Source organism: Ovis aries, chromosome 5, assembly GCF_016772045.2.
Source record: "Ovis aries strain OAR_USU_Benz2616 breed Rambouillet chromosome 5, ARS-UI_Ramb_v3.0, whole genome shotgun sequence".
In the NCBI taxonomy this organism is placed as follows: Eukaryota; Metazoa; Chordata; class Mammalia; order Artiodactyla; family Bovidae; genus Ovis; species Ovis aries.
The window spans coordinates 92,331,549-92,357,151 of record NC_056058.1 but is presented as its reverse complement, the minus strand read 5'-3'; the positions used below and the strand labels follow the sequence as shown (position 1 = coordinate 92,357,151).

Here is a 25,603-nt window from a genome sequence, read left to right as displayed (position 1 = left end):
CTGAATAAAACTGTTTCACTTACATGGAGTGGAAAAGGTTTATTGTTTTAGATTTTTTTTAGAGAACATGAGAAATTTATGGCTTGAATGTATTCAGATTTTGCCTTGAGTATCCATCGTCATGTCCTCATTATGTCTTAGTGTTTTGAAATGAATCTGACTACCCTATTCCACCAGCTTGGTGGTCCTCCAAACAGTGGGCTTTAGTTTTTGGCACTCATACATAAAAAATAAGTTGTTTTGCTTGTGCATAGAAGAAAATTATATCTTGGTTGATATTCAAACAAATACCAGTGTAAAGTTAAGACATATAAAATATAATATATATTTATTCAGAAAAGTGTTGAGAGAATAGAATTTTTGAAACACAGACAACTTTGTGATTTAGGGGAGCAAAAAAGTTTAGTTTCTAGATGTTACCAAGGTCTGAACCATGTTAAATTTATGATTATGAATGTTTTGAGGAAAAGAAGGATTTTTATAGGAAATGAATTATGAAAATTTCAAAGACTACGTACAGAATCTTGCCCGTTTGCAAACTGGCAGATTGAGACAAGCCAAGAGCAAATATAGCTTTAGCTGAAGACATACAAGTGTCAGGAATACTAGTTAGAGGTTATTTTTTGTTTTTGTGTTTTGGCTTGTTTATTTTTGTATACCTATAGGTGTTTAGTTCATTCAGGCCACCGTGACAAAAAACCACAGACTAAGAAGCTTATATGACAACAGGGATCTATTTCTCACAGTTCTGGAAGCTGGAAGTCCAAGATTTAGGGTGCCTGCATGGTTGGGTTCTGGGGAGAGCCCTCTTCTGGGCTGCAGACTGCTGACTTCTTGCTTCATCTTCATATAGGGGAAGGGGCCAGGGAGCGCTGTGGGGTCTCTTTTATGAGGGCACTAATCCGCTTTTTGAGAACTCCACTTTCATGACCCAAGTCCCTCCTAATACCATCACATTGGACATTAGGATTTCACATATGAATTTTGGTGGGGATACAAACATTCAGATTCTAACAGTAGGTGTTGTTTTACTTTGTTTTGGTAAAGACTAGTGATAAAAGAGAACTTGCCCTATGAAATAGTAAAGCGTTTTGAAATGAGTGCAGCTAAATAACTGTGCCTAGCTAAATTGGTCATTGTAATTTAGTGAAGATCTTGGTAAATGTAAGAAAGAAATGTGCCATATATCAGACTCAAAGTCAGTGAGGAAGGAATTTCACATACGCTGTTAAGATTTCTGGTTACTTATTCAGAAAACAGGGCTTCCCAGGTGGTGCTAGTGGTAAAGAGCCCGCCTGCCAATGCAGAAGTCCTAAGAGACTTAGGTTTGATCCCTGAGTCTGGAAGATCCCCTGGAGGAGGGCATGGCAACCACTCCAGTGTTCTTGCCTGGAGAATCCCATGGACAGAGGAGCCTGGCAGATTACGTTCGTAGGATGGCAAAGAGTCGGACACGACTGAAGCGACTCAGCAAGCATGCATGCACTCAGAAAACAATCAGTTTAGATCTATACCTCTCATCATACATGAATATATATAGATGTTAGAAAAAAATAGATTTAAAATATTTAAAAAGTTAAGCCATAAAACTGACAGATAATGGAGATTATTTCATCTCTGAAATTTCTATTCTTAAAAGTAATGCGAGACATCAAAAAGTAAAATATTGAAATATTAAACCTTACATAAAAGTTTAAAAAATTCATTATAAATAAAATTAAGATATAAACAACAAACTGGGAGAACATTTGTAACAAGTGTTACCGCCGAGGGTTTCCATTGCGTGTTGCAATCAGGATACACCTATTCTTGAGAGCCGATGGCGTATGTATGTCTCTTCCCATCTTTTTGTTTAGTAACATCAACTGGTTTTTTAAATAATTTTATTTATTTTTACTTCATTGTTGGCGGTGCTGGGTCTTCATGGCTATAGACAGGCTTCCTCTAGTTGCGGCAAGCGGGGTGCTGCCCTCTGGCTTCTCGTGGCAGTGCCTTTCTTGTTTTGCAGCATGGCTCTAGGGCTTGTGAGCTTCGTCATTGCAGCACGTGGGCTCACTAGTGGATCCTGGGCTTTAGAGCACGGGCTCAGTTGTTGGGGTGCATGGGCTCAGTTGCTCCACGGCATGTGGGATCTTCCCAATCAGGAATCAAACACATGTCTCCTGAATTGGCTGGCAAATTCTTTACCACTGAGCCACTAGGAAAGCTCCCATCAATTGGTTTTTGAACTCAATTACAGTGAGTGTATTTACGCCATAGACAAATGCTATAAACCAGGTATTTTATCCCCCAGAAAAAAAACTGCTGATTTTGAAACACTTACCAAAGCATCCCTGCTTATTATTTTTAATAAAAAAACCCATAAATAAGAACTAAAAAGCACTAAATCTGCAAAAGATATTAACAGAATATCAGCAGAGAAAATGTAAACTGTTATAGTTGTTTTTAAGAGGTGAAAAGAAGAGAAAGGTGTCATTTCTATCCCATCAAATCAGCAGTGATTAAAAACAGTAACTCTCATTGCTGTCAGAGGTATAGTGAAAAAAGCTAATGGAAGCTAATGGAACTCTTGTATAAGGCTAATGGGAGTATTCATAGATATAAACATTCTGGAAAACAATTTGGCAATAAGTGTCAAGAGTTTTTACAGTGTTCTTACCCCAGTAATTCCATTTCTAAAAACATATACAATAGAAATAATACAAAGGTAGATATATCTATGCACAAAGACATTTAAATATTAAGAGAATAAATAATCTAACCGTGATTTATGCACCATACAAAGAACTTTTAATGACCTGTGAAAGAGTTTATGATATAACTTTATATTAAAGGTATGCTTACAAACAATAGTCTCAGCTTCCTAAAGGGAATGCCTGGAAAGACCAGAGGCGGATGCATCTGGGTGCTTATAGCAACTGTCATTTAGTGGTGAAATTATGAGAAATTGTCCCTAGGTTTTAAATTTATTTCCTAAACTTGCAAATAACTACAATAAACGAGTATTGCTTTTATTAATGTAACTTGGGGAAAAAACACAATAAAGCCATGTTGTTCATGAAACTCTCTTTTCCTAAATTAAAAATAAATTGATTTTCAATCTTTAATGAGCTGCCAGCTTAAGAAAGAAATATTTTGACTTTAAAAAGGAATAAGCAACTGAACTGCTACAATCATGGTTGATTAAACAAGTTCTTTTTTCATTTCTTTTAAAAACCCAAGACAAACTTCTGCTCATACTTGCTTCTATCTTGCTGGCTGATTTAAAAATGGGCTGACTTACTAGGTTTTTAAAAAATACTTGAACAGCAACCATTTATCTAACTATTTATTACTTTATAGTCTTAGTTATTTACTAAAGGTAGTTTAGTAGTTTCTTCTTCATAATGTTTTAACTTCTTATCTACAACATTTGTGCTGTGTGCTGTGCTAAATTGCTACAGTTGTATCTTACTCTTTGCCACCCCGTGGACTGCAGCATGCCAGGCTTCCCTGTCCTTCACTATCTCCTGGAGCTTGCTCAGACTCATGTTTATTGAGTCAGTGATGCCATCCAGCCATCCCATCCTCTGTCGTCCCCTCTCCTCCCGCCTTCATTCTTTCCCAGCATCAGGGTCTTTTCCAATGGGTCTACTCTTTGCATCAGATGGTCAAAGTATCTGGAGCTTCAGCTTCAGCATCAGTTCTTCCAATGAATATTCAGGACTGATTTCCTTTAGAATTGACTGGTTTGATCTCCTTGCAGTCCAAAGGACTCTCAAGAATATTCTCCAACACCACGGTTCAAGAGCATCAATTCTTTGGTGCTCAGCTTTCTTTATGGTCCAGTTCTCACATCAATACATGACTACTGGAAAAACCATAGCTTTGACTATTTGGACCTTTGTCAGCAAAGTAATGTCTCCACTTTTTAATACGCTGTCTAGGTTTGTCATAGCTTTTCTTCCAAGAGCAAGCCCATCTACAACCTTTAAATATTTCCTAATTCAGTTGTCTGCACAATCAGACCAGTCCTTGTCATTTTTCTTCTATATGCCCAACCCTTAACAGGACTGCAAATATTTTGAGATTTTATAGTATTTGGAAAAAAAGTTTTGGCTTTGTCTCTTTTCAGAGCTAATCAAAGATTGGAAAATAAACTTTTAGCAAGATTTATAGTATTTAGAAATGTTTTCCCCCTTAATGCTAAGATTATTTTATTGGAATATAATTAATATGTATTAAAATATATAAATCAAAACATATTTCTAGATAGATTTTGACAAATATAAATGACTATTTAACAACCACTGAAATAAAAATATAGAACATTCTAGAAACCTCTTGATAATTCTGAGAATGCTGTTATTCTTCAATTACTGAGAAGTTTTGACTTCTAAATTGTCAATCCCCATGGCTCAGACAGTAAAGCTCCTGCTGCAATGCAGGGATACCTGGGTTCAGTCCCTGGGTCAGGAAGATCCCCTGGAGAAGGAAATGGCAACCCACTCCAGTATTCTTGCCTGGAAAATTCCATGGGAGGAGGAGGCTGGTGGGCTTCAGTCTATGGAGTCGCAAAGAGTTGGACACGACTGAGCAACTTCACTTTCACTTTGACTCCTGAATTAGGATCTTCTTTTAGTGCCTGTGCTATGCTTGATTTTCTCATCATCTCAGTGGCACTGAATCACGTATCTCTCCTTACTTTCATGACAGTTCATTGTCCTGGAAACAGCTTTGGCCACCTTGAGAAGTAACATTGCCTCTTTAGGCACTGCCAGCAGTTCAGGATGTACTAAATACCAATAAAATGTCTTTTAACAGCTCACTAAGGTTTTTTAACTTTTCACATTCCCTCATATACATTATGGGGTCTACAGATAGGAAATAAGTTAACAGATATCCTTAGGATTAAATACAAAGTCATGAGTAAGTCATTTCTGGGTCAATCTCATGGTTTTTGTCTAATTCACTATTCTATCTAATAGGAGAAAAGGGCATGTATTGTGTGAGGGCACTGTTGTCAATTCTCAAAATTCCACACATATAAGGCCAGATTTTTTAAGTTTTTTTCTCTGGAACTTTTGCCTGAAAGTTGCTATCTGAGATTCATCATTCTCACTGGTACATTAAAAACTCTGAAAGATCTGTGGTAAGAATCTGCTCATCTTGGTTTAACACAATCATTTTCTCTTTTGATCAGAAATACTATTTTTCCTTTAATACCTTAAACATCATTCATTCATCCATCTGTTCAGGAGATATTGACAGATCACTGATGACCTCTCATTCATTGTCATAGGTTTGGTGTGGGATTTGGCAGTGAACAAAATGAAGTCTCCGCCCTCACAAAGATTATATCTTAGGAGCAGAAACACAATAAGTAAGTTTAGACCATGGTGGTTTGTAATAAGCACTATGGATAAAAACAGGGTGGGTTTTAAGGGAGATTGTGACTATTGGCCTGTCAAGGAAATGTTCTCTGACAAGGGACCTGACGGGAATGAAGACTCCTTCACAGAAGTGTCTAGGAGAGGATGATCCACCCCGAGTTCATAGCAAGTGCAAAGGCCCTGAGGCTGGAGCATGTTTGGGGTGTTCTAGGAAGTGTTGGGAGCACAGTGTAGCCAGAGTGAAGGAGAGAGGTGCGGGAGATGGGCTCACAGAGATCCGGGGGGTCACATGTGATGTGTCTATGAACGGGCATCGCAACTACCTTATGAAAACCTCTGTTTGAAATGATCACATTCATAGACTCTTAGAGAGTTAGACTAAAATGAACACCTTAGCACAATGTCTGACATTTAATGTTAAACAATTGTCTTTGCTGTCACAAAGAGACATTCAACAATTTTTGAACAGAATTTGCTTCTACTAAAAGTAGAAGTTGAATGACATGAGCGGTTAAAATATTGACTGTTTCCCTCTGAGGTAACTAAATGGTAATCATTTAAGCTTAATAATAGGGACTCATTTCTCTAGTTGAAAACTGCCCCTGATGGTTGATAATCTTTGTCAAGCAATGGTGCCAACACATGGGAAATAAAGAACTACCTCAATGTTCTGGCTGAGTTTTTTGACGATGCTGGTGATGGTCTGGATGTGGTTTTCCAGGAGCTTCCTGGCAAGCGACTCCTCCTTGCGAAAGCCATGAGTCCCCTGAAGACAGGCAGAGATGTCCTCCTTGATGCGGAAGGCTTGCTCAAGGAGGAAAGCTATGGTGCGGTCCTGGTTGTTGAGTCTGTCTTCTAGCTGACTTCTCTGGGTGTTTGGAATGGCAGGAAGAAAAGAATGACCCCTGGTCCAGAAAAGGAAACAACACCGGGACTTTACAAGGGTGAGCTAGAGGAGCCAGAACCAGAGCTTGCAGCTGCCCTTGGACTCCTGTATATTCTCCCCCGAGAGGAGAAGTTTGGTAGGACTTTAAACCCTGCATGGTGAGAATCTTGGTTTATGTCTCATCTGAGAACTGGGTCTGACTTAAGCCTTGATCTTGTATCATCCATTTTCCATGTTTTTCAAGCAGGAATTGTTCTACATTTTACCCGCTATTCTAACAACCCAAATTGGATCCACATAAATTTAATGCCTGATGATCCTATATTGAGAAGTGAGCTGCTTTCTAATTGCTGGGAAAAATGATAGGTCAAAGGCAAAGATTAATAAAAGAGTCAGAAGTTCACAAAAAGTAAAAGAGAAAAATGAATTAGAAAAGAAAAAATACAAAGACTAGGGCTAGTTAGTTATTAGGATAAAGAAACACATAAAATCCCAATAACTCCTGCTGGGATGAGCAAATTACTCCTTCCCTTCACAGATAAACATTTTGGAGAACAAGTTACTTTTGTTGTGTATTTTTCTTTATTTAATTTTCTTTGCTTATTTTTGTGACCTAGTCTCTGTAGTCGTAACTTGTATCTTTTGTTTGAGCTCATTCCCTAGAAGCAAGTCACTAAGTTGTACCTATATTCAAAGTGAGTGAGGATTTACTTCTTGACAAATGGAGTACCAGGAAATTTTTGGTCATTCAAAGACCACCACCCTGTTACAGTCATCTAGCTGGCTTCTTGGAAATATCAGAATGCTTCCAGATGTTCTATATTTTGATTTGAGTGGCTGTTACATGGTTAACTGTATTTGTCAAAATCCACCGAGATATAGACTTTGCATATTTTTGATGCTTATTAATTATACCCCAATCAAATACTCTTAGTATTAAGGGGGGAAAGTTTCCAGATCCCTAGAAATCTTGCTAAGAGCTTCTTCTCCTATACAGTAGTTTTCCTAGATTAGCTCTGAAAAGAAGGCAAAGCCAAAACATTTTCAAGTAATGTAAGATCTCACTACATCTACATGTTCCAGGGATGGGAAAGCAACTGCTCTTCCAATGTTGCTTCTTTTTTAGGAGCAAGAGGAGAAGACCTGGTGGGAGCAGTTATTCTGTGGGATAGGGGGTGGCTGATGATGGTTTTAGTCTGGCACTCACGCACACCCCACCTCCCAAGCTCACTGGAGTTGACAAGACTTCATTGGTGAACAGGATTTGGCTGAAATCTTCAGGGAAAAATGGACCCACAAGCCAAAATATCACAACTTTGAGGAGCACAGTCTCAAAAAACCAATTAGCCAACAAACAACCTACTAGATTATGTGCAGTGCTTAGTGACTCAGTCATGTCCAAATCTTTGTGACCCCAGGGACTGCAACCTGCCAGGCTCCTCTGTCCATGGGAATTCTCCAGGCAAGAATATTGGAGTGGGTTGCCATGCCCTCCTCCAGGACTCCTGGATTATAGATTCCTACAAAAGAGAATTACTAAGTCATACGCAATAAGAGGGCTTCCCTTGTAGCTCAGCTGGTAAAGAATCTTCCTGCAATGCAGGAGACCCAGGTTTGATTCCTGGGTCGGGAAGATCCACCAGAAAAGGGATAGGCTGCCCACTCCAGTATTCTTGGGCCTCCCTGGTGGCTCAGACAGTAAACAATCTGCTTGCAATGTGGGAGACCTGAGTTTGATCCCTGGGTTGGGAAGATCCCCTGGAAAAGGGAACAGCTACCTACTCCAGTATTGTGGCCTGGAGAATTCCATGGACAGAGGCGCCTGGTGAGCTACAGTCCATGGGGTCACAAAGAGACACAACTGAGTGACTTTCACTTTCACACAATAAGAAAATTTTTAAAAAAGTAAATAAAAATATTAAAAGTGAAGATATGGGAAGATATTAGCAAAATGAAAAAAGAAAAAAAGAAAACAAGTAGATATATTAGACATGAAAATAGGTAAAGAAACAAAAAAGGTGGAATAACTATGACAGACAGGAGGTAGCTGAAGAATAAATTAGTGCTTTGGGAGAGAAGACTGAGAACATCTACCAGACAGACGCAGGAGCAAGTCATACAACTCGGAAGTGTGAAGAGTCAGAATTAAAATCTCTTGTCTGTCTCCAAAATCAAACGTTAACTTCTACTCCCATACATTCCTGTCATTCTAAGAGATAAAAAACAGAAGCAGAGGACACACCTTAATTAATGCTCCTGATGTGGCCTCATAGAGTGACAACAGAAATGATGCGCAAAAGTGTCCTCAGGCTTCATATCCTCTCTCTATATAGTTCTTTCTTCTCTCGGTCACGGCCGCCATTATCTCTACTTTTGCCTCCTAACAAAGAATGCATCTTCCACACAACGGCTAAAAGTAGCTGTTCTAAAATGTGAAGATAGAGCTTGCCTCCTGAAAACCCTCTGAAGGCTCATCCGTTCTCTGGGAATAAAATCTTTTTTTCCCCTTCCCAGCCTCATCTCCTCCCACTCTTCTCTCCGTTCACCCTTACTCAGTGACTCAGGCCTTCTTTCTGTTCCTCAGGCAGGCCAGGCAGTTCTCATCTAAGAGCCTTGGCACTTGCTATTCCTTCCACTGGGAAAGCCCTTCCCTAGTCTCTTCATGGCTGCCTGCTCCCCATTCTTTAGGCATCAGCTTCAGCGCCCCCTCCTCAGACAAACCTCCCTCTCAGTCACTTGCTATCATAATAGCCCATTTCATCGTCTTCATAACATCTGTCATTACCTGATATCATCTAATTCACTTGTTTGTGTGTATTTTCTGCCCTGCATCACGAGACTGGAAGTTCCCTGAAGGCAAGCACTTTGTCTGACTTGTTCTCCACAGTGTCCCCAATGCTGAGAAGAGTGCCTGACACATAGTAGGTGGCCAATAAACTATTTGTTGACTGACTGGTCTGTCTAGCTGGACTGTTTCCTTAAGGCTCCGTTGTTAGAAAATCAGAGGAAAAAAAAAATGGTTGTACAAAGCTACAAGTTGTTAGAGCCTCAAGGCGTACAGTTTGCTTTCCTGAGCAGTATGAAATATTTAGCGTCGGTCTGGGTGAGATTCAGCTCTCCTATCACCTGCACATCTGAGGAGCAGAGATGACTCAGCCTAGGGTTTCATCAGTCAGATTCCATCTATCACTCATTTGGCTCAAAAATGTTTTTCTGGAAAATTACCAGATGGAACCTTGTACATAGAAAACCCATTCCTTTAACCCCCCTGCTGAGCTGACAGTGCTACCCTGGCTGGAACTGATGAGTCACAGGCAGAGGAGAAGGGGGTGTCTGGCCCTGTGGACGGTGGCGCATAGCCTAGCGGTGGACTGCAGCGCTAGTCCTTGTTTTCCTTGAGCTGGTGCTTCTTTCTGTTCTCCTGACAACCTGCAGCCTGGATTTGCCAGTGAAAGAGTATTTCATCCCCGTTCTTCTGTTCTGGGCTTCCCTGGTGGCTCAGCTGGTAAAGAATCCACCTGCAATGTGGGAGACCTGGGTTTGATCCCTGGGTTGGGAAGATCCCCTGGAGAAGGGAAAGGCTGCCCACTCCTGTATTCTGGTCTGGAGAATTCTCTGGACTGTATAGTCGGTGGGGTTTCTATATAGACCTTTGTAAATCATGCTGTATTCCCGTCAACGTTTAGAATTTGTTTTCTCTTAGATATTCTCAGTATGGCAGACACTGTTGGTTACCTTCCTAATAGCCATCCCTGCTTCTGCCTGATTTGGTTCATCCTCCTGACCCCTAGGTCCTTCAGGGTCGGGGGCAGGGGCACAAGCTAATCTTGGTGGCCCCGTTATTCTGGGCTGAGATGCCATTGGTTTAGGGAGGACCATGTGAAGCAATACTGGCCAATGAGATGCAAAGGGGAGCCTACTGTGGGGTTTCTGAGTAAGGTTGCTTGCCTTTAAGAAGAGATTATCCTAAAAGATTATGTCCAGCTCTTTGCGATCCCGTGGACTGTAGCCCACCAGGTTCCTCTCTCTGTCCTTGGAATTCTCCAGGCAAGAATACTGGAGTAGTTGCCATTTCCTTCTCCAGGGAATTTTCCCGACCCTGGGATGAAACCTGGGTCTCCTGCACTGCAGGCAGATTCTTTACCAACGGAGCTACTAGGGAAGCCCTTAAGAAGAGATACCCAGAAAGAAACTTCCCTTTTCTTTCCTGGATGTTGTCATGTCTGTGTGGGATGCCTGGACCTGCTGAAGCCATCTTGTGATCATGAGGGGAAAAAGGATGGCTGGGAAGAAGGACTGAAAACACTTGGGCACTTGATGTTGTTGTTAAGCCTCCAAATTAACCGAATTCTAGATTTTTAATGTGAACTAATCAATGTCCTTACATATAAGCCATTTTGGTTGGAGTTTTAATGTGTAGCTGAAAGCACTGTCTCTATATCTAGTAACTTACCAATAAAAATGTCAATTGAAATAGAAATATGTCAATCAATATTACTAAATGTCTACTCTGGTCCATATATAATAAATAAAGGTTCTGTTCCTCAAGGAACTTAGTCTGATTCAGTATTTCTTGCAAAGAAACTTTTTATAGGGGTCATGAAGGAAAGGAAGATGCTAAAATGAAGATTCCTTGGCACCACGATAGACCTTTTAATTCATAATTTTGAGGGTGAGTGGAAGAACAAGAATATGTATTTTAGGGATTTCTCCGGTGGTCCAGTGGTTAAGATGCCATGCTTCCATCGCAGGGGATTTAGGTTCAATCCCTGGTCAGGGAACTAACATCCCACATGCCTCAAGGCACAGACAAAAAAATAGAATTAAAAAATGAAGCCACTGTAGCTTAAAAACTTTCAAAGAATTTGTGTTTTAAATAAACACTTAGATGAATATATTCTAATGACTGAGCATCGCTGACTTATTTAAGACTGGTCTGGTGGTGATGGGGAGGGGGGTGAGACCAGTGCTTATAACTGCTCTACAGTCCAGGCTCACCAGGGGCCTGTGTGCCCCTACTCTTTGGATGTACTGTCAGCTGGTGTCAGGAGTGTCTCCAGAAAGGCCATTCTATCCACAGGATTATGTCTGAGAAAAAAGACCTAAGACAGGAGAGGGACCAGCAGAACAGGACTGCCACCTCTGCTCAGATGCCAGTCTGCAGTTCTGCCTTACGGATTGGCCTCAATATTGTTGCTCTTTGGCGCATGGAGGGAAGCCTTGCAGGGCAGCACCACTGCTGTGTGAATGTGCTTGCCTGCAGCCATGGAACTTTAAGTGGCATATACATGATGAACTGTAGTTACTTGTTTTCTTTTGATTCTTAATATTTATTTTTAAAGCTTATTTTATGGTTTAGTGGAGAATGTTCCTTTTTGAAATTTCTTTTTCATGCCTGAGATATAGTAAATCTCATACTATGAGATACAGTGAGATATATATTGGAATATTATTATTATCATTTGCTAATGATGTTTAATGGGCTTCCCTGGTGGCTCAGACAGTAAAGCATCTGCCTGCAACGTGGGAGACCTGGGTTCGATCCCTGGGTTGGGAAGATTCCCCTGGAGAAGGGAATGGCAACCTGAAGCACCAAATGATGCTCTGTTTAGCTTTACTTGTGTGATCCCTATCAGATAAAGAGAGCTTAAATATATATTTCCTATTTTTCTGCCATAAGGACATAGAATATTGCTTTCCAAATGACTTTCATAAACCAATGACTGGAGTAACATCCAACACATGAACATTCTGTCTTCTAAGAGAGATTCCTGGTAACACTGTTGTTCAGAACATCAGATCATCTGAAAGTTTAAAAACTGAGGCTTTTCACTAGTAACAAGATGTGGTTACCCTGAATTTGAAAAATTCACTGCTTTATTAGTATATCATATCAGTGAGACTTCTGTATCTAAATTTAACTGTGAAAGGAAAGATAGAACTGAATATTCCAGACTAGCACAGATGGAGTTTCTAACCACAGGAGGAAGTATTCCTAGGGGGCCTTTTCAGAGGGATATTTGGACTTTACATAGATCATTGATTATGTAGCTGACAACTGAGTCTGAACAGATTTTCTGCAAACTCTGAGTTCTATTTCTCCATGGTTCGTGTGACTTACACCAGCTGTGCTGTTGCTGGCAGATGCATTGGTACATAGTGACTTTCATGTCTCTGCCTGTCCTGTTCTTGTGACTAGAGCACTAAATTTACTTAGGAGATTTGGAAAACCATTTCAGCAACCTGTAACATTCAAGAGACAGAAATTGGAAAATTGAAACTCCTTTCTAGAACACAAAGGGGCATAGCTGAAGAGAATTTTCATTTCTGTGAGATTTATTCTATGCCTAAGTACATTCTCAGTGCATACAGTCTGGCAAACAATAGTGAAATAAAGTGACATTTCAGAGAATACTTTGCTGCGTCACAAAAATAATCCATGAGTATGTGCATGGAGCGATGGGATTGAGAATGTATTTTCTATCATTTCCCAGTTGCTTGTTCCTGACTGTTGCCCTTTCAGATGGTTTTGGTGGCTCTTGAAGCCTCCCTTGCTGAGTTTTACACACAGGGCTGAAAGCAGGAGGTGAGTGAGGGAGGCAATTTCAATTTTAAATCATCCATAACAGGAAGAAGTAGCCCAGTGGGGTTGGGTCAAGACTGGCCTGCATGGAGGAACCAGGAAAGGAAAGGACTCTAAACAGTGATGCCTCTGAGAAGAGGCTGGAAAAAGAGACTGGCTGTGGACTTTTCCCAGATTCAAGTTACGTAGTATGAGGCAAACTCCCTATGCTCAATAACATTTTCAGTAAATTACAGACTTCGTAAGGTACCTGCAGTGATTGGCTTTCTGGTGGAGACATTCAGGCAGGCAGGTGTTCCTGAGTCTCTGTGTGGACGGGGGCTTGGTGGACATCTGGGGGACACAGGGAAACACATGGACTGCAGCAGCGAGTTGTCTTGATGGTACCTGGAGTTCTTACAGCGTTTTGTGGTGCTCTTGAAACCCTGACCCTCATTACCTTGCTACTGTTGGGATTTGTGTGCTATTTATGTGAGTCTCCAGGAGAAATAAGACTCTATGTGAAGTGGGAAGACTGGGGGTTCAAGTTCTGCCTCTGCCGCTTAATATCCTTCACCCCTAATAAGCTGTCCAGAAGAGAACCCCTTTATTTGTCCTATGGAGATGACTCCTGCCCTTCTGAGTTGGCTGAAGTTGATCAGTTTACCTAATGTATCTAAAGTGCAAGTCGCTCAGTCATGTCCGACTCTTTGCAACCCCATGGACTAATTCTCCAGGCCAGAATACTGGAGTGGGTAGCCTTTCCTTTCTCCAGGGGATCTTCCCAACCCAGGGATCAAACCCAGGTCTCCCACATTGCAGGCGAATTCTTTACCAGCTGAGCCACAGGGGAGCCCAAGAATACCCCCCAAGGGATAGGGGGTAGCCTATCCCTTCTCCAGCAGATCTTCCTGGTTTGATCTTCAGGAATCGAACCAGAGTCTCCTGCATTGCAGGTGGATTTTTTTTTTTTTTTTACCAGCTGAGCTATGCTACTGCTACTGCTGCTAAGTCACTTCAGTCGTGTCCGACTCTGTGCAACCCCATAGACGGCAGCCCGCCAGGCACCCCCATCCCTGGGATTCTCCAGGCAAGAACACTGGAGTGGGTTGCCGTTTCCTTCTCCAATGCATGAAAGTGAAAAGTGAAAATGAAGTTGCTCAGTCGTGTCTGACTCTTAGCGACCCCATGGACTGCAGCCCACCAGGCTCCTCCACCCATGGGATTTTCCAGGCAAGAGTACTGGAGTGCGGTGCCAATGCCTTCTCCGACTGAGCTATGAGGGAAGCCCTAATGTATCTAAAGTGCTTTGTAATGTCTACAAGGGTCACACGTGTGTTCTTATTATGATAATTATTAATGATTAGATGGTGTTATGGGAAAAGATATGTTGATGTTCTAACTCCTACCACCACAGAATGTGACCTTGAAGGTCATGGTAGATGTGACTAGTCACACTCATGGGGGTTGGTGGGTGCCTAAGGCAGTTTGACTGATGTCTTTATAAGAAGACAGCCGTGTGAAGGCGGAGACACAGGAGGAGACCATGTAAAGACGGAGGCAGAGATTGGGGCTGTGCATCTGTGAAGCAAGGGGCACCAGGGATTGCTGGCTGTCACCAGAAGCTGAGAGGTGAATTTCTCTCAGAACCGTCTCCCCAGAGCCCTTAGAAGGAATCAACCTGCCGACGCCTTGATTTCATACTTCTAACTCCTGGAATTGTGAGGCAAAATGTCTGCTGTTTGTGGTACTGTGTTGTTGCAGCCCTAGGAATCTGATACAAATGCTAAATTATTTGAGGCTAGTTTCTAGCCCAAGAGAAATGTAAGGAATTTATTATCCCATGGTTCGATTTCTCCGTAATGCTTATAGTCAACAGAACGCTTTCACAAACATCCATTCATCTCATCCCTGCAACAAGTCCTTGGTATAAGTAAAATTTTTCTCAGTTTAGGTGGAAACTAAAGCTTGGAGACTATCAGTAATCCAGCCAAGAAATATTAGCCTGCCCCTTTGACTCTTTTACCTACATCACAGCAGCTTTATTTAGACCAATTAGAACTTTTCTCGGTTATTTTTATATATATATATAATTTGTATATATAAATTAAATATTTATATAAATCCATGAGTTATTCTCAGAGATAAGATATATTTATTCCTCTGAAATATAAATATACATGTATATATATACTCAAGATAAATATATGTATTCGTAGATATAAAGCTATATATATATTTAATTGGCATACATATTTACACATGTATATTCTTAATATATAAGTATATAGTCAAGATATATGTTTCTATATGATGTTATATATAACTTGCATATGTATAACTATATTCTCTGCATATATATATGTGTGTATATATATATATATATATTTAGATTGCTTCCAATGTTATGCAATTTTTCACCCCAGTTATCTTTCCTGTGCTTGGTTCATATCTCTCCTTGGAGTCCTAAGGATCCTCTCTGTGGTCCAGGAGTTGGAGGGACATGCTCTCTGCTCTAGAGAACCAAGGCTGGCCTTTGTCTGACCTCAGCTCAGTTCTCACACTAGCTCTTGGGTGTGGTGAGAATTCAGGGAGCCTCCTGGGATGGGAGGGAGTGAGCTTCGTGTGGGCAGTTCTGCCTTGATTGACATGGGAGTGTTGTGGGTAATGCCCATTTCCTGTGGCTGCGTCCACCCGTAGCCGGAGTCTTGCCCATCATGGGGGTGGGGGTGCTCAGGGAGATGATGCCAGAGAGAGAATAACAGACTGCACTGTGGCTGACAGCAGTGCCTCCCAGGCTCAGCTAAGATGTGAATCCAGGCAGCTGAAACTCCATGGATGGACTCTATGGAGGAAGATCAGATATAGCTGCATTCACGTCTTCCACACTGCAAGGGACGGACTAGAGGCAAAGATGTCCCAGGATTTTAAGATGTCCCAGGGTGTGTGTGTGTTGAAAAGATAGCCAGCAGAGGGTGTGGATATCCAAGTGGTTAGGGAAATAGGCTTTGAGATCATGGAGACACAGATTTCTGTGTTAGAATCTTGGTTTGTCATTGTGTTGTGTGACTGTGGGCAAGTACTTGATTCCTCTGAACCCCAGTGACTTCATCTTTAAAATAGCAACACTCTCCACCTCTTGGAGTTACTGTGAAGATTCAATAGATAATTAACACAGAGTGAGACCCGGAAGCTTACTCTGATGGCTCAGATGGTAAAGTGTCTGTCTGCCCACAATGAGGAAGACCCAGGTTCGATCCCTAGGTCAGGAAGATACCCTGGAGAAGGAAATGGCAACCCACTCCAGTATTCTTGCCTGGAAAATTCCACAGGTGGAGGAGCATGGCAGGCTGCAGTCCATGGGGTCACAAAGGGTCGAACATGACTGAGCGACTTCACTTAAGAGCCGGAAACGTTAACGCTGCGTATGGTCAGTGGGGCCAGAGACCTGTGCAGGGTGGGAGGGTTCTGCCACATAATAAACAACTTGCTCACAACCCAGAGTGCCCTGTATATCTTTTATTTCATAAGCTATGCAGACTATTTTGAGCTTTCTCACCTGAGAGCTGCTGCTGCTAAGTCGCATCAGTCGTGTCTGACCCTGTGCGACTCCATAGACGACAGCCCACCAGGCTCCCCTGTCCCTGGGATTCTCCAGGCAAGAACACTGGAGTAGGTTGCCATTTCCTTCTCCAATGCATGAAAGGGAAAAGTGAAAGTGAAGTTGCTCAGTCGTGTCTGACTCTTAGCGACCCCATGGACTGCAGCCCACCAGGCTCCTTCATCCATGGGATTTTCCAGGCAAGAGTACTAGAGTGGGGTGCCATTGCCTTCTCCCACCTGAGAGCTAGTTGACCTCAAAGATGGATATGATACTGCCAAATAAAACCCAAGACATCGCCAACCTAACATGACCTACCCCATGAAACACTCAGCCAACAGTGTTTTTTGTCTTCCTTTCTTGTGTATCCTGATGTGAAATATCTGTCTTCGTGTGGCAACGAGAGTGATGCATCATGGTATAATAAAATGTCTGCCACAGTCCTAGGAAGAAGCGTTGAACGTGACTATATTCCAGGCCCCGAATGTCCTATTTGACTTACAAGTAGAGCTCATTAATCATTTATTATTTTGCCCATTTGGCTCACTGAGAATTTTATGTATCCAAATTTTAAATACCATTCTTTGGCTGTCACCCAGACCTCCATCATCCTCAAATGTACTCCTGAGAGCATCTCTGAGATACATATTGGCTATAGCTCAGCCTGGACAACTCCTCAGTACAAAACAACTTCATTTCTTTGGCCCAGAGAGCATCACAGTTCAGGTTTATACCCCCCTTCTTTTTATTCCAGCCCTCTCTGCCCCTGTTCTGTGTCTGATACACCGCAGGAATGTTCCAGCCTTAGCAAATTTGCTTTCCCCTGTACGTGCATGTGGAGCCCTCCTTCATCTCCTGGTTTTTGCTCAAATGCTAACTTCTCACAAGGCCTACCCTGGCCAGATGATCTAACAGTGTGAATCTGTTCCTCTTCCTAGAACAAATGTTCCATGAGGGCAGCATCTTTGTTCTGTTCACTGAAGACTGTTCAAGGGCCTGCCATGTAGTATATAGTCAGTAAATATATATAATCAGTAAATATTTGCTAGGTGAATAAATGGTTATAACCAGTGTTTGCAGGAACCTAAGGGATAGAAGAGACCTTAAGAGTAATTTGATTTTGTGGCGAGATATCAGGAGATTCAATTGAAGAAAATGAAAAAGTAATTTATGAGCAGAATTTGTTTTCCACTCCAAATGAAATCCTGTGGGGGAATAATGTATGCTCTTATATCTTAACCACTTACTTCATTACGTAAAAGAGTGCTTAGGAGTGTAACTTGTGGGCAGCGTTGAGAAACAGCAAATGGTGGTGACTCTAATCTGCATTCTAGAAATGACTTCTGGATCTTACCTAGAACTGAGACAGCCCTTGGGACTCAGGCACTTAAAACCCCACCCCATTTGATAGAGGAGGCAGAGACTGCCTGGAGAAAAGACATTTTCATTTTCTTAAGGTCACATAGCTGATTACTGGCAGATTCAAAAGCTGGTGCCTGGCCACCATGCAATGCTCCTTCTACCAGCAGAAGAAAAAGGTGTTGGTGCTTCTCTGCTTAATTAAACTTAAATGAGCGCTGACTGCACTATCATGAAATCAGTGGATGTCTGTTCGTTGCGAATCTATAAACACATGGGGAAATCAGAATTATTTACTGCCTTTAATATAATGTCACCATAATTGTCCTAGAAATGATTGCAAGCATTCCGCCTCCCCCTGCTACATGGATTATTAATACGACCTAACATTTAGCAAGCACTAATAGAGTGTGGGTGTTGCTCCAACTGCCTGAGGCTGAGAAGAGCCGTGTACACGCTCGGGCTGCCTGCCTTTTTAATGTGCTTTTCTGTAGCCAAACTCCGTTCATAGAATAGGCGTTTATCCCTCTTGCTGCTGGATTTCTTTTTTTTTTTTACTCATTTCAGTTGTTTTTATTATTTGTTTTTAGTATTACCTATAAATATGCCCACATAGATTTATAATGCAGAGCCTCTGAAAATATGTAACATATATTCAGACTGTTTAATGAGTTTTGTACTTGTGTGAGTACTCCGCTTGCATATCAATACCTTTGTTACCACTCAATGCATACTATCACTTGAAGGAGGAAGTCATTTTTAAAATTATTGTGTTTATGATTGAAATGCCCAAATGTCATTTCGCTTTTCCAGTTAATCAGAAATCTGCTGCTCTAAGCAGAGCTCTAAAGATTCAATTGCTCCACCATTATTCTCCATTACTTCTGTCAACTGCAGCTCTGTAGGAATCGAAATTCAATGCGTCATGATAGGCTGTGGTAGGTGTATCAAAAAGTATTAAGGCCAGAGAGTCCCTGCCTTTAGGGAGTTTGCAGCCTGCTCTGGGAGATTAGAGGAGAGAGACCAAAAGAAAACCAGCCATCTCAGGTGGTACATTGAAGGCTCTTAGTATATGACTTAGGCAGCAAGAGAAGGGATGTGGGGGAGATCAAGGTAGAAATGAATCCTAAGGTCATCATGCTTTGGCTTTGAATCATTGAGTCCATCTTTCCCTGTGTTTCAATTTTGCTTTCTCTGGAATCCAGGAAATGGCAAAAATTTCTTTGGATTTCAAGTTTGTTGCCATCTTCCAGGGATTTTCTCCCATCTTCTATGATGTAAGTCACCAGCCTGAGCTAATGAAATGCACTTGGGTTCACATTGGAATTTGACAGAAGAATGATTTCTATTCTCTATTTGTGGAGAGTCAGATGGGAATAGGTCTCTGTGTTCTCCTTGGATGGCAGGGTTAGCTAATATAGCCAATATGATCATTATTTTTGTGCATGCCACCTTCATTGTCCTTAACGAAGGAAAAATGCCATCTATCCACGTGTCTTATTTTTAAACATTAAAAAAAACACCCTTTCCTCTTGTTTGGTTTCATTGTCTCTAAATTATAGCCTCATTATCCCATAAACAAATACGAATTAGGGGTAGCATGAAAAGAAGGGCTGAAATACTGTGCTTGATCTGCTTGGAATGCATTAAATGCAGTTGACTAAGAACCAGGGAAATTCTTAATGGTGAACATTCTGGAATATTTGTGGTATGCATGCGTGCTCAGTCACGTCCAATTCTTTGCAACCCCATGGACTGTAGCCCACCAGGCTCCTCTGTCCGTGGAACTTTCCAGGCAAGGATACTGGAGTGGGTTGCCATTTCCTCCTCCAGGGGATCTTCCCGATCCAAGGATCGAACCTGCGGCTCTTGCGTCTCCTGAATTGGCAGGTGGTTTCTTTACTACTGTGGCACCTGGGAAGCCGCTGTAATATCAGTAATTTTTAAGGTTTTATTGACTTCATGGTTAAAAGTAATTTAAAAATGAAAATCCAGTATTTTTACTTTTCGTGTGGAATCATTTAATTTGTTCGATCATTTTTTTCCCACCTGTGGTCATGATGTATATTTTAGGATCAGAATTATTTTAAAGGTACAGTGAGTGGGTCTTAGAGTTTCTAGTTCAACCTCTTTATTTGGCAAATGAGAGAACAAGCCCAGGGACACAGGGGACTAAGTATGAGGTCATGCAGAGAATTATTGGAAGGCCTGACACTAAATCCCAATTGTCCTGAAAACTTTAATGGGGGCGTCAGATCACATCCCTCTGTGACATACTCAAATGGAAACTCAAACTAATATGCATTGTCCTGTGATACTGACTTGTCCAAACTAAGATCTTTTGGACAATGTGCATGTATTAATTGTATATTTCCAAGTCCCCGGAGTTGCCCCTCTCTGTAGACCTTCCCTGGATGAGATTCAGGTGTGGCACTGTAAATAGCAGAAACAAAAATGTTCTGATGATTGATTTAATATATTTCAAATTTTCCTGAGTTTTTAATCTTGAAATGTTAACATAGTCATTTGATTTATTTTGAAAGTCACAGTTAAATATATCTTATCTTGTCGTATGTCTTTCATTGCCTATGTTGTGTTATCTATATGAAACTGTAGGGGCTATTTAAAGAGGAAGCAGTAAAATTGGCATGTTTTGTCAATCAGAGAGGAATAAGGGATGTTCGCTTTCCTGACATTGTTTAATGCGGTCCTTCTGAAAGCAGAGAACTAGTTTAGATAAACTCAAAGATCTCATTCAGTCCCTTTAATTTCTAATGTAATCATCAACCATAGTTAAAACTGTTGTAATTCAGACTTACTTGTCAACATATTCAACTAGATCTGTAGAATTCTTGGTTGACATTTTGGCCGGAGAAAATCTTACCTGAAACAAAGGTCATGGGTTTACAATGTATTGTTAGCTTCTTTATAGGGAAATCTTATCCATCTTATGATGTTTTAATTTAAAACAAAATCGATGCTATACGTCACAGATCATTAGCTCAGTTAGTCTTGCACATGATCCCTTTGTACCTCTAGAGGCTAAAACCCAAATCAAGTTCTGGGAAAATTCTGGACAGTTGCATTTCATATATTTGGTACCATAGTCAAGAAAAACTTTCTGGAAAAGTCAAAACCATAGATTATTCTTAGATGGTATTTTAATGAAATAGCAAACAATTACTGTCTGGGTTACTAAAGATGTCTTCATAGAGTGAATTATTCCCGACCTGGTAAATTCCAATGAGAATCAGCTAATTTTAAAAGACAAAGCCAAAATCTAGAAAACTTGTATATTCAAATAATTTTGTTTTCTAAGAAATCTGTTTGTCAGAGTCTTATAGTCAATGAGAAATAAAAGTATAGAGCACAGATATGTACATAATTTCTAATGTTAAACATAATTGGCTGTATGAACACTAATTCAATAAAATGATACTAGAAAGTTCTACATCTGCATGAAAATTCATTTAATTTTGTAGCATTTCTAGAAGGAAAGAGGTTACCAAATGTGCTTACTATTTTGCTTGTATTGAAAATGTTTTAAATATTAATGTTCTTTTATTTTTTAAAATTAAAAGAAAAAATGAATTTACCTTCATTTTAATAGCCTGTCACTAAACTGGATACAATCTGGAGAGTATGAGTTGTATTCCAGTTAAAAACTTAAATATGTTCCTAGGGTATTTTTTCTTGGTTTATGTTATTAACGACTGGAATGGTGAGCAGAGTATGTTAAAACCCATGACAGAAATCATTCTTTTTGCAAAGGCCTTAAGAATGACCATATCTTACTTCTTAATTTAGGGCTAAAAAAACTTATTTGAAAACCTCTCTCCTCCAATAAAACTTAAAAAACAAAAAAGGTAAGTTTGTTTTCAGTTCAGTTCAGTTCAGTTGCTCAGTCGTGTCCAACTCTTTGCGACCCCATGAATCGCAGCACGCCAGGCCTCCCTGTCCATCACCAACTCCCGGAGTTCACTCAGACTCACGTCCATTGAGTCAGTGATGCCATCCAGCCATCTCATCCTTGGTCGTCCCCTTCTCCTCCTGCCCCCAATCCCTCCCAGCATCAAAGTCTTTTCCAATGAGTCAACTCTTCGCATGAGGTGGCCAAATTACTGGAGTTTCAGCTTTAGCATTATTCCTTCCAAAGAAATCCCAGGGTTGGTCTCCTTCAGAATGGACTGGTTGGATCTCCTTGCAGTCCAAGGGACTCTGAAGAGTCTTCTCCAACACCACAGTTCAAAAGCATCCATTCTTCGGCGCTCAGCCTTCTTCAGTTTGTTTTCAAGGAGGCTAATATAGAACACCACCTGACAACAGGCTCTCCTGGCCAGCCGACTCAGTGGAAGGGACCAGAAAAAGCTTGAGGCTGTGCAGAGGGAGCCAGTGAGCCATTTAATTGTGCTTCAGACCCTCTCTGCCCAATGTTGAGTGGAGTTCACCATGAGTCTGGTGCTCCAAAGCCAGGTCTTTGCTAGAGAATGGGTTTATTATACTGATGCCCTGAGCACACAGATGTCTGTGGTATGGAAACCATCCCAGCTCCTTGGAGAACAGGATTGGTCTTCTGCCCTGGTTTGTGTTTTCACTCTGGATTCCGGCTGGAACAGTGCTGTGCCATGGGCTCCCCATCTGCTTAATGCCAGCTCTTTCCTTCTCACCCCTCCACAGCTGCAGCCCAGCCTGTGGGAGCTTGTCTGTGGGCTGGTCCCTGGCCTTGTATGTTCGGCACCTCCTACTCTTTTGTGAGCACTTGTGGAAAGAAAGAGTGCGATGCACATTGCGTCCAAGGACAATGACTAACTGGGCTATTGTCTTCGTTTCTTCTTTTGAAGTAAAGCAGTTGGATATATATCTGTTTTATCTATTTATTTTTTAAATCAGTTTTATTTCGCTCATTTTAAAGTTTTGCTTTGGAAGACAATAAGTAACATTCTCTTAAAAGCATACCTGCAAGTCACATACTTTTAAAGTAATAAATGTTAAACTTGACAATTCAGGGAAATTTGGAAAAATATAGAAAAAGTAAAAGATGCAGAAAAAAACAATCCTAGAGCAAAAGCTGTTAACATTGGGGCATAATCTATTTACTCTTTGTGCACTTTTTTAGGTATTTAAGACTAAGGTTTTATATTTTTGCTAATTGAATATAGGAGTCAGCTAACCCACTGGATTGAATTGAATATAGGAGTCAGCTATTCCTACAAACTAAGCATAATTATATCAAAATTGCCTCATAAACAACTGTGATTATCACAGGACATTTAGAAGTATTAGTTTTCATTTGTTTAGTAATAATGCTTTGCAATATAGAATGGACTATAAAATATGATCACATATATGATGTAATTTCATTCTTGAAACAGCTCTGTGAAGTGAGAATCATTAACTTACGGATAACAACAGTTACCTTAAGTAACTGAAATCCTTCTTTATTAGAGAAAGAATTTAAGATGATTATTTTTATAGGTGAGAAATCTGAGAATCAGAGAAGCAAGGAACTTACTCAGCATCATGCAGCTGGTGATAATGGTCAAGCTGAGTCCTTCCTACCTGCCTTTGCCTTAGAGGCTCATTCAAGCTCCACATCTTAGGATAGGCCTAATCAGCCCATTTCACATAAGAGGAGGCAGAGAGTTTTTAAGTAACTGGGTCATGCAGCCAATATGTTGTACAGCCAGTAGATACCAAAAGTCATTGCTTGCCATTATGCTAGCTTTCCGGTCCTCTTCCCATCACAAGAGGCTGTGTCCGCTAGTCAGAATTATAAAGCAAAGTCTGAAAACACTGCTTATTAGAGTGTTTTTTAAAAAATTAATGGGGAAGATATGACAAGTACATAACAATAAAAATTTTATTTAGTTATTTTCTTTTTTGTTAGAGATAACATCCACAATTTGAGTTCCTTTTAAATCTTCACAAAAATAAATAATGATCAAATTTCTAGCTCCCCATATTAAAAGTCAGTCCAGTGAATGAACTGACAAATCGAGATCATTTTTCTTTGCAGCTTGTGCTGGCCTCAGTCATTTTTTCAAAGCAGAACAAACAGGAAAGGTTAAGAGAGTGAAAAGGAAAGCAACTCTTCCTGGACTCCTGAGATCTCTCTAAGCAACATTAAGCTTTAAAGAAGCTGAACAAAATATCCTATTTTTCATATGAATATCTAAGAGTACTTGCTTTCTTTTCTTGCTCACTGGCTGAGCCAGGAAGGGGGCCATCAGGTTCTTCTGGCTGTTCCTTGGCAGCGGCAGTCGGGGAGGCACTTTTGTTTACATCCGTCTCTAGGCAACCAGAATGCTGAATCAGATCAGGAACTACTGCAAATGAAGTTTTTGCAGTAGTGGCAATTGTTTATTTTTCAATTGAGGGCAGTTTCTGAACATACAGTGAAATTAAAGGGAGGCTTCCCATTGTTTCACACGTCTTTCCCTCCTTCCTCTCCTCCCCAGTTCTCCCCCAGGTCCGCATCACACCTACAGAACAGCTTATCACCTCGGATACTGCCATGAGACAGTCAGGAAACTGCTAAGAGGCATTCATCTAGGTCAGACTGATAATAGGCAATGATTCCTCACCCCATTGTGCCGAAGCCTTCTGAGTACCTACTTCAGGATTTATTACCTTGTTTGTATGTAAAAAGAAATATAAGTAAGCTAGCCAAGAATGAGACATGTAGAGTCCTTGAGTAATCCATGAGGTAAATACCTGAACTCATGACGCTTGATTTCCTGACTTCATTTTTTTGGAACGGGAACAGAGGTTTTTATTTTCTCTCTCTGAAAGCCAAAGTACTAAGGAAATTTGATTGCATCCTGACCAAAGTCTTCATGTTTCTGGGGCATCTTGCTGGGTGGCCCAGCGGCATTGTGACTGCAGGGAGGAACTGTGATGTCGATGGGGTTGGGGGTCCCCACACTTTAGGTGCTGGATTTAGGGGCTTCAAGTGTTTTCCTTAATGCTCATTGTAGTAAAAATCGCTAGATCCTCCCCACCTCTTTGTCTCAATCAGTGGGAAGTGGTTATTTTTAGACCAATATTTCATACCCTTCTGCTCATTTCCCCTTCAAAGTTTGAGAAGAGACCAGTTTCCATCAGATTAAACAAAGAAATGAGATGCTGCCCTACTCCCGAATCTTTTTCCCCAAGTATGCTAGTTAAGGCAGCTAACTCTTCTTGGGCTCCAAAGTCATTGCCAATGGTGACTGCAACCATGAAATTAAAAGATGCTTGCTCCTTGGAAGAAAAGCTATGACCACCCTTGAAAGCATATTAAAAAGCAGAGACATTACTTTGCCAACAAAGGTCCATCTAGTCAAAGCTATGGTTTTTTCACTAGTCATGCACAGATGTGAAAGTTGGACTATAATGGAAGCTGAGCACCAAAGAATTAATGCTTTTGAACTGTGGTGTTGGAGAAGACTCTTGAGAGTCCCTTGGACTGCAAGGAGATCCAACCAGTCCATCCTAAAGGAGATCAATCCTGAATAGTCTTTGGAAGGACTGATGCTGAAGCTGAAACTCCAATACTTTGGCCACCCGATGGAAAGAACTGACTCATTGGAAAAGACCCTGATGCTGGGAAAGATCGAGGGCAGGAGGAGAAAGGGTCAGTTGAGGATGAGATGGTTGGATTGTGTCACCAACTCGATGGACATGAGTTTGAGTAAATTCCAGGAGTTGGTGATGAATAGGGAAGCCTGGGGTGCTGCAGTCCATGGGGTCGCAAAGAGTCGGTCATGACTGAGTGACTGAACTGAACTGAACTCCTCCAGGCCACTAGGTGGAGTATTACAAAGAATGCTACAGTGACAGGT

General features: G+C 41.0%; 1 protein-coding gene across 1 annotated transcript in view; it reads right to left on the bottom strand.

The window, feature by feature from the left end:
* The window catches only part of FAM81B (family with sequence similarity 81 member B), a 53,634-nt gene extending 29,130 nt beyond the window's left edge, over nt 1-24,504 (bottom strand). Inside the window, exons 1-4 of the mRNA XM_042250835.2 lie at nt 24,495-24,504; nt 23,967-24,106; nt 20,600-20,664; nt 6,034-6,277 (exon numbers count right to left, since the gene is read on the bottom strand). Of these exons, the coding sequence (XP_042106769.1) occupies nt 6,034-6,277; nt 20,600-20,664; nt 23,967-24,106; nt 24,495-24,504 (459 nt within the window). The remainder of the gene's footprint in view (nt 1-6,033; nt 6,278-20,599; nt 20,665-23,966; nt 24,107-24,494) is intronic.
* Nucleotides 24,505-25,603: the final 1,099 nt, after the last annotated feature.